The 9,081-nt window shown below is 58.0% G+C and overlaps 1 protein-coding gene across 1 annotated transcript; it reads right to left on the bottom strand.

Moving 5' to 3' along the window:
• Nucleotides 1-951: 951 nt before the first annotated feature.
• LOC121363084 (protein Wnt-11b-2-like) lies at nucleotides 952-8,814 on the bottom strand. Its single transcript, XM_041485171.1, has 8 exons — nucleotides 8,773-8,814; nucleotides 6,960-7,148; nucleotides 5,932-6,106; nucleotides 5,664-5,734; nucleotides 4,385-4,605; nucleotides 3,711-3,988; nucleotides 2,733-3,025; nucleotides 952-2,009 (listed from the first exon to the last, which is right to left on the bottom strand). The coding sequence occupies exons 5-8, from the start codon at nucleotides 4,506-4,508 to the stop codon at nucleotides 1,835-1,837; spliced, it is 870 nt and encodes a 289-aa protein (XP_041341105.1). The 5' UTR covers nucleotides 4,509-4,605; nucleotides 5,664-5,734; nucleotides 5,932-6,106; nucleotides 6,960-7,148; nucleotides 8,773-8,814; the 3' UTR covers nucleotides 952-1,834.
• Nucleotides 8,815-9,081: the final 267 nt, after the last annotated feature.

Below are 9,081 nucleotides of genomic sequence, written 5' to 3' on the forward strand. Positions count from 1 at the left end.
TTTGGCCTTGGGCAGCTGCGGATTTCCAGGCGCTCTCGGAAGGGAGCTGGCAGCAGGCAGAGCCCGTCAGTGGCATTAAGAGCTGATAACTCCTGGCACTCCCCGAGCTGGGGCTCGACTCCCAGCCCTGCATCCTCTCCAGCCACCTCTGATTCCTCCCCTGCTCGCACAGAAACCTGGAGCACATTAAGGGGAGGGGATGTTTTACAAGGAAAGCTCGTGCATTGATTCCGTGACCCAGCAGAGACCATTAAAAGTGACGGAATGGATGTGGAAATGAGTAATCGTCCAGCTGGGCTCGGGCTGAGCGCCGCCAACTCCAGTCAATGGGAACCAAAAATAAAGCGGAGATGCTGGAGCCTCCAGGCAATGCTGGGAGCTGCAGGAATCCATCCCAGGATTCCCATCCCATTTACCTGTCCTCCTGGTGCTGTGGAGTCCCTCCAGCACCTGTTTGGACTCATCCTTTCTCTCCAAAGGCTGCACCAGCAGGAATCTCATCCCATCCAAGCACTCGGCCAGATTTTGTGCTTTGGGAAATGTGGGAGCCCCCATCCCTGGCTCCCCTTGCTGTTCACACACACCCTTGGCTCATCCAGCCCACATTCCCAAGGATAAGAAAACAGCCCTGGACTGCCACAACTTCCAGCACCAGCCCTGAATCCCAGACAGACAGTTCCCAGGCAGACAGAGACCTGAGGAAGGAGGGGATAAAACAGGAGCTGAGGAAGGCAGGGATCTGTAATTAAAGGCAAAGCTGGGCCAGTGAGAAGCAGAAAGAGATTAAAGTGAGCTGGTCCTCAGGTGTGTGAAAGGAAATGTATGGACATGGGGCTTTATGGACACAAGGCTCTCCTTACAGCCTCTTTCTCCAGGACCAGCTCGGAAGGACATGCAGGAAAGACTGTCCTAGAAAACAAGGCACAGAGAGTTATAACATTTATTTAAAAACACACACTGGAATCCCACTTACATTAAGTACAGAAAATAAAGGTTATTTCTTGCTTCCCCAAGGCCCTGGAGTTGTGTCTCTTCTCCAGGCCAGAATTCCAAAGGGTATCCTAAGGGTGGAAGGAGTGAGCTGAAGACTTCAGTGGGCCAGAAGGAGGGGCAGGAAGGACAAGCCATGAGAATTTCATGTATTGGGTGTGCTCCCACCTCTGACATGGGGGCAGAAGCTACAGTGATGCCATGGCTGGGTTGTTAACACACAGTCAGGGGTGGGTTTGCCAGGCTGCCCAGTTTTGGCAGCCCCCAGGAGCTCTCCTCTCCCTGATGTCTCTGCCTTCAACAAGAGCAGCACCATCTCCCTGCAAATATCTCCACTGTGGTGCTGCAAAGGGCCCTGGAGCAGTGTTCTCCCTGAGGAGAAGCACCCTGGATTAGCCCACAGCAGAATCCTGTTCCCAAAGGATGCCCATGACCCCCTCACCCGAAGCAGCAGCGTTCCATCCCTGCAGCTTTCTCCCAGTCCCATCCATCTATCCCCCTTCCATCTATCACTCCTGGCTTTCAGGCAGCTGTCAGAATCCTCCTGCAAAGGGACAATGGCAGCCCAGGGTCTCCGTTCCCTCTGGAGAAAGGGGTCTGTGGAGTGATCAATGGCTTTTCCCAGCTGGAGACAAAGGGCTGGCCCGGCTGCAGGAGGGCAGCTCTTTGTCCTGCCCCGAGGTCTGGGTTGGAAGGGATCGAAGGCTTCCCAAAATCTCTCAGTCTGAGGCTTTCCATGAGAGACCAGGCTTCCTGCACAGCCTCCTCCTTGCTGGGGGCATCCCTTGGGATGGGCTCCTGGTGTCCAGCCGTGCCTGGTGGGTGCCAGCAGAGGTTCTCCTCCTCATTTGCAGACGTGTCTCTCCAGGCTGCGCCGGCAGCGCCTGCACACCACGGAGCAGCACCAGCGGTAGCGGCAGTGGCAGCGCTCCTGCACCTCCTCCGTGTAGGTGTTGTAGCCACGGCCACAGCACAGCAGGTCACAGCTGTCACTGCCCACAGAGCTCCTGTTGCACGGCCTGTGGAGAGATGTGGGACCTGGGGACCTGCCCTCCCCAGCCCTGGCCTCTCCCAGAGTTGGTGTGCTCAGAGGAGGCAGCAGGATTATGGAATCATGGAATGGTTGGGTTGGAAGGGATCTTAAAGATCCCCCTGTGCCACTCCTGCCATGGGCAGGGACACCTTCCACCAGCCCAGGCTGCTCCAAGCCCTGTTCAGCCTGGCCTTGGGCACTTCCAGGGATCCAGGGGCAGCCACAGCTTTTCTGGGCACCCTGTGCTAGGGTCTCTCCACCCTCACAGGGAAGAATTCCTTCCCAATATCCCAACTAACCCTGTCAGTGGAAAACCATTCCCCTTTGTCCTGTCCCGCCATCCCTTGTCCCAAATCCCTCTCCAGCTCTCATGGAGCCCCTTTAGGCACTGGAAGGGTCTCTGAGCTCTCCCTTGAGCCTCCTCCTCTCCAGGTGAGCACCCCCAGCTCTCCCAGCCAGGCTCCAGAGCAGAGAGGCTCCAGCCCTAGGAGCATCTCCATGGCCATCTCTTGTTGAACAAGTCCCTGTGTGTCTTGTGTTGGGGGCCCCAGACCTGGATGCAGCAGTGCAGGAGGGGTCTCACAAGACAGGGATTCAGGGATTCAGAGATCTGCTGCAGGCTCACCCCAGCCCAGCCACATCAGCTGCCCAGGACACTCAAAGCCAGCAGAACAGGCACTCCTGCAATCAGAGGCTGAGTGCTCCCTACCTGTCCTGTGTCCCCAGAGAGCCCAGCTGGGGGTTTGGGGTGCAGTAGTCAGGAGAGTTGATGAGGTAAACCAGATCCATCTCTGTCACTGGCCTGGCATCCCCTTCCTTGGGGATCAGCTGCTTCCTGGGCCCCACGAGCCGATGGCTCACCTTGAGGGCTGCCAGGTACCTGGATTTGAGGTCAGAGGCGATTTCACCCAGGTCTGGCAGCCCTTTCCAGCAGGTCTTCACTGAGCAGGAGCCTGACACCCCGTGGCATTTACACCTGGTATCCAGGGAGTCACTGAGCACCTGCAGAGAAAGAGGTGAGTTTGCTCTCTCCTGGTACTACCCAGAGATTGACTCCCAAGGGCACCCATGGGAGTTTCAAGGCATGAAAGGGCTCAGAGCTGAATATACGGGGGCAATCAGGGGCTCAGCCCTGCTTCAATCCCTTCTGATAAGACCCTGATCATTGGGGAACTTCCAGAGGAGCTGACAGTGGGGCTGGAGGCTTCCCCACCTGGGGAACAGGAGTGGATGGAAGCACAAAGATGGGATGGGCTGGGGAGCCCAGCTGGACTGGGGCAGGATGAGCTCTGTTTCCAGTGAGAAGGGTGCAAAGAAGCACTGGGAGCACTGGTGTGAAATATCAGCTGACTGGGGGTACTGGTGTGAAGTGTCAGGTGTGCTGGTTGTGGAAAGGGTATGGGATGTCTGGGGGTGGGCAGCAGTGTGTGCGGGGGTGTGTCTGCTAAGACACTTTTAAAGCGTTTTTTTGCCCCCTGATGTTCAGGACATCGCAAAAACCTCTCTGGCATCTGCTGCATTACATTAGTGACCTCTGCTCCTGCTGTGCTGGCTCCATCTATCCCAGGGGGCTCGGACCCACCGTGTGAGTCCCAGGGGGCTCCTACACCCCATCCCAGACCGCAGCAGCCCTGGCGGGCTCCATATCCCCCATCCCACCCCGCAGCCCCGGGGGTCCCGCACCCACCGCCCGCCCCACGGCTCCGTTGTGCCGGTTCACGGCGCGGAGCCCGGGCGTGCCCCCGGTGCCGGCTCTGGCCGAGCCGTCGGTGAAGGCGGCTCCGAGCTGCAGCCCGTGGCTCAGGTTGTCGCCGCAGCCGCCCCAGCGGGAGCCGGGCGCGGGGGGCTCGGCGGGCCCGGGGCCGCAGGAGCACAGCGGGAGCTCTCCGGAGGCGCAGGAGCGGGCGATGCCCTGCGCCGCGGCCGCCGCTGCCAGGGCGTGCACGAAGGCGGCTTCCCGTGTTCCTGCGGAGAAAACAGGGATGTTTCGTTCCTCGCTGCCCAGACAGACTCCTCTCTCGCACATCTCTCAGTGCAAGGAGGTTCTTTATTTCGTCTTGCAGCAGGATATACACAAGGCCTCTCAAGTTTTGTGTTTTAACCTGTGGTCCCTGGGTTACACTGACCGCATCCCCACCTCTTCCCCGGCTTTTTTGGAGCCTCTGGTCTTCATTCAAACAGCCTGGCAGCTGTTTGAAGTGGAAGTCGCCGTCTGTCACCTCCCCCAGACGGAACTTGCACAGGATTAACACCACGTAAAGGCAGGATATTTCCCCCAAAACAGAAACCCAAGGCAGGACGCGCTGCCAGCCCGGGACGCTCCCGGGGCAGAGCGGACCGGGCGGGAGGAGCATCCCTTACCTGTGAGCAGGTCGGGGCCGAAGCTGGGGGCACGCTGGATGGAGGAGCAGTTCCAGCGCATGTCTGCGAAGCTCTGCTGGCACAGCGCCTGGGTCCGCCGGGCAGCCCGGACGATGCCGGGCATCACCTCCAGGTGCCGGCGGCACAGCTGCAGCAGCTCCGGCACCAGCAGCCGGCAGTGCTGGCTCTCGTTCCAGGACACCCCGCTGCCCGCCAGCCCGCTGTGGGGAGACCTGGGGGTCACTGGGGGGGCCGCAGCTCCCCGAGGGACCGCCAAGAGGGGCTCTGGAAGGGGAGATCCCCTACTCACAGCCACTGGATGGCTGCGGAGAGCCCCAGCTGGCACAGCAGCGCGGTGGCAGCGGCGGCGGGGCGGCCCATGGCCGGGAATGGGGCTGGGATGGGGACAGGGACTGGGATGGAGCTGGAATGGGGTCTGGGAGCTGGGATGGGGCCGGGACAGGGACTGGGATGGGGCGTGGGACTGGGACACGGATTGGGAGCAGGGCCGCTCGGCCCCACCGCCCCTTTTATAGCAGCGGGTCCTGCCCCCCGGGGAGGGGAACAAAGGCGGTTTCGGTGCCATTCACAGGGTTAGGGACAAGGAGGGGCTGGAGGGAGGCCAGCTGTCATCAGCAGTGACCGTCCCCAAACTGCACCTGGGAGGGGGTTGAGGGATGAGCCGCTGCAGGATGTTCCCCCCAGCACTGCCAAGGCCACTGCTGACCGTGTCCCCAAAGTGCCACATCCACATGGATTTTAAGTCACTGCAGGGCTATGACTCCACCTGGCTGCCCTTTCCATGAGAATTTTTCCCTAATATCCAACTAAACCTCCCCTGGCACAGCTGGAAGCTGTGTCCTTCTGTGCTGTCCCTCGTCCCCTGGGAACAGATCCCAACCCCCCTGGCTGCACCCTCCTTTAGGGTCAGCACAGGCTCATGATTTCTATTTCTTCTTCTGCCATGGCAGGGCACCAGGGCTGGCTCGTGCCTGTCACAAGGTGCATTTCTCGGGATCTCTCTCTCCTACAAGCACAAAACCAAAAGTGCTTCCTGGAGCCCGTGAGGAACCAGGTGGGCCGGGATTTCCCACAGTGGGAGCTGACATTTGACACAAGCCCAGCTGACCTCAGGTTTTGGAAAGGGTGACAGGTTGAAACCCACTTTTTAGGCTTTCACTTTCTCCCTGGCTGTGCCACTTCCTCTCTTTCTGGAAGGTGCTTTTCCTTGACAGAACCAAACTGGGGGGTGGTTGCCATCCCCCTTGTGACCTCTCACCTTGACAGGACATGCCTGGATGGTTGATTATTGTCCCCTTGTGACCTTCCTTTGACTTGGGATCACGTGCACTGAAACCAGGACACAAGGCTTGAGTCATTGTCCTTCCCAAACCATTCCCTTGGGATGCAAAGGCCCACTGTGCTGGAGCAATGGCCCTTGAGGAAGGGTCTCAGGTCACTCCCAAATCCCCCACCGAGTCACAAGGGGATTGTTTAAAGGGCAGAGAGAAAAGGAGGAGCACAGGCATGACCCCTAAACACCAAACCTGATGTTTGGGATTCTGTCCCTTGTGGCTTCCAGCTCAACTCCTCCTCAGGGTGTGGATGGTCTTGTTTTGGGACCTGGAGGATCTCCAGGAGTTTGGTTGGCAGCTGGGAAGGCACCTGAGCTCCCAGGGGGTTCTGAAGCCGTGAGAATGGTCAGGAAAAGCTGCTGGAGAGCTGGAATGAAGGGAGGAACCACTCCAGGATGGAGGGAATTCCCTTCACAGGAGCTGTGATCAGCACCAGGACAGGGGGGCTTAGTCCCAGCCCATCCCTTCCTTTGAGGTGGGAGCTCCCCCTGGGAACTGGGCAGTGGAAGCAATGCCAGCACAGGGAACCCATGTCACCGATGTCACAAGCTGCCACCTCCCACCAGAGGTATTTTTACCAATCCCTCTTCACAGGAAAGTTTTGCAATGACTGAGTAGTAGGAAAAACACAAACCCTTCCTTTTAAAGCAAAGCCAGCCCTCCTTTGAACGTCAATTCCTCTTTTTAGCTCAATCCTTGGAACAAGCAGACCATGAGTGCTAAAAATACCCCTTCCTTCCCCTTCCAAACTGGGCTGGTGGGGGGCAGGAGGGGATTCCCAACCCAGGAGAGGCTTCCCTTCCCCAGCTGGGGCTTCACTGCTGGGGGGAGACCAAAGGAGCCGGGAGAACATTGGGAAAGGTCCCGTCCCATCCCTGGGAACACAGGGAGGGGACAGCTCTAGGAGGGGCTAAAGGGGCACAGCTGGTGCTGGCTCAGAGCTCCTGGGGTGAGGCTTTAGTGGAGGAACAGCAAAGAGTTGTCCTGGAGGGCCAAAGGTTGATGTTCCTCACTCCTGGGACCCAGGGGCCAAAGCAAAACCTGTGAGTGGATTGTGACCCTTGTGAGCACGCAGGGTCCCCATGCACTGTCCCAGCTCCCAATGTCCCTGACTCCGGGTTCAGCAGGGGCAGATCCAGGGACCTCCCAGGGGTTTCCCTGCCATCAAAGTGTCCCCTCAGGCCCCGGTGACCTCGGTTCCCCACCCCAGCCTCACCTACCGGCCGAGCCTGCGAGGAGCCACATCCCTTTGCGCGCATGGAGGCTGTGCCAGTGCGGTGACAGTGACGCAGGGGGTGGTGGCACGTGGTCATGTGGCACTGGCGGTCCAGCTCCTGCCACAGCCCAGGGACTGGGGATGAGCTTCCTGCTGCTGGTGGACACTGGCAGCACCCTGTCCCCTCTGGAGGCTGGGGACAGTGGGACGGTCACCCTGGGTGGCAGGAGCCCTTCCTGCCACGGAGCTCAGCTTCCCTTCAGGGAAACCATCCCCTTCCTCTTTCCAGAGAGCACGAGAACAGGCTGGGGGTGGCAGGGACCTGCTCCTGCAGAGCCACCTCCCAGTGCCACCTGTCCCCACAGCGTCCCAAACCTGGGAGCAGGGACAGCGGATCTGCATGGGGACAAACACAGGGTGGCACGTCCCTGTGACAGCTTCCCTGTGCCCACGGCAGTGTCCCCGTGTGGGCAGCCCTGGCACAGCTGGGAGGGAGGATCCAGCTGCAGAACATGTGGCACATCTGTCCCCCCAGCCCGGGGAGGTGACGCTGCAGAGGCAGCAGGGACCCGGGGGGACACGTTCCACATCTGCCACACCCCGAGGCACCTCGGAATGGAGGTCCCAGCCCGGCCAGAGCCCCTGGAGAGGAGGAAAAGTGTCATGAACAACACGCCCGGCCTCCCCCAGGGCTGGGAAGGGCTGCCAGGGGAGCTGTGCCAGTCACGGAGCCGCTGTGGCAGGGAGGGATAATGGGAAGCAGCCCTACGGATGGGAGGGACACAGGGTGGTGTCCTGGAGGTGCCACCAGCCTCTTGTCCCATCCCAAAGCCACAGAGAAAGCGCCACATTCACCAGGAGAACACCCCAGGCAGCCAGGACACGGCACCAGGATGGGCCTGGATGAGATCAAAAGGATTTGGGAATGGGAGCTGCAGAAATATCAGGCAAAATAAAAGAAATGGTACCTCCAGCAGCCCTCTGGAAGGGCATGTACCCTCAGCTGGGTGAAAGGACTCCTTATCTTCCTTATCTTAACAGAACTGGGGAGATTTAGGTTAATTTGGGCTCTGTCTGAACACAGAGGAAGAGAAATGCTCTCCTCTCCTCGCTCTGCCCAGCGGGGATGGCCTGAGGAGGGAAATCTGCCAGGCACTTCCCAGGATATCCTTCAGCTCCTGCAGCAGATGAAACTCTGGATCATGAAAAAAAAAAGGCCAAAAAAAAAAAAAAGAGGGAAAAGGGAAAAAAAAAAAGAAGAAAAAGGGGAAAAGCAAAACTGCTGTAATTGAAGTGAGTTGAGGGAAGGTAATTTCCGCCTGGGTTAGTGAAACAGCTCGGTGGAAATTTTTGATAAAATCTATTCTTCTTTGAAAATGCAGATCCAGTGAAATGTGAAGGCTTTCCACTGGAAAGAATGAGTTTTGCTGGATTTCTCAACCAGTTCTCTAGAAAATTTGTCAATGGTCACAACATTTTAATCACTGCTGCTTTTTTTGTCAGACCAAAATTTACACTCCTGCCGCCTTCCAGCCTGACACGAAAATGCAACGTTTTTGGCATCGCCGCTTTATTTGTTCAAAATTTAATATTCTACAGATCTTTTGCCCTCCTTCTGGATCAAGAAAACACTGGAAATGCCAAGACATGCCTGGGATAGGGAAACCATTTCCCCTAAAGCACGGGAAGCTCCGGATGAGGAGCAGTGCAGAACTCAGCACAGAGCCCGGGTTTCTCTCGGCCTCGTGCTGGTTCTGGGGACACAAACGTGGTTTAGTGCCACCTCATTGTCCCACCCTGGGCCAGCACAGGCTTACCTCATGTCCTGCTCCTGGCCAAGCTGTTCCTGGGGCTGGAAGAAGGGGGCATTGCCCTCAGATTCAATTCTTGGCAAATCCATGTGGGCACAGCTTGGAATCCCGTTTTTCTTTGAGGCAGGAAAGCACACAGACATCAATAATGGTGATAACCCAACACCATTGCCCTGGCTCATTTTCCACACCCTCACAGCCCCTCCTCAGCCTGGGAAATTCTCCCACTTCCCCCCTTACCCTGGGCTTTACAGAACCCTTAGAGCTGGAAAAATCCTCTGAGATCAAGTCCAGTTATTTGGGAGCTTTTTCTGT

The sequence above is a fragment of the Pyrgilauda ruficollis genome, unplaced genomic scaffold (assembly GCF_017590135.1).
Source record: "Pyrgilauda ruficollis isolate IOZ18807 unplaced genomic scaffold, ASM1759013v1 scaffold7, whole genome shotgun sequence".
Taxonomy (NCBI): Eukaryota; Metazoa; Chordata; class Aves; order Passeriformes; family Passeridae; genus Pyrgilauda; species Pyrgilauda ruficollis.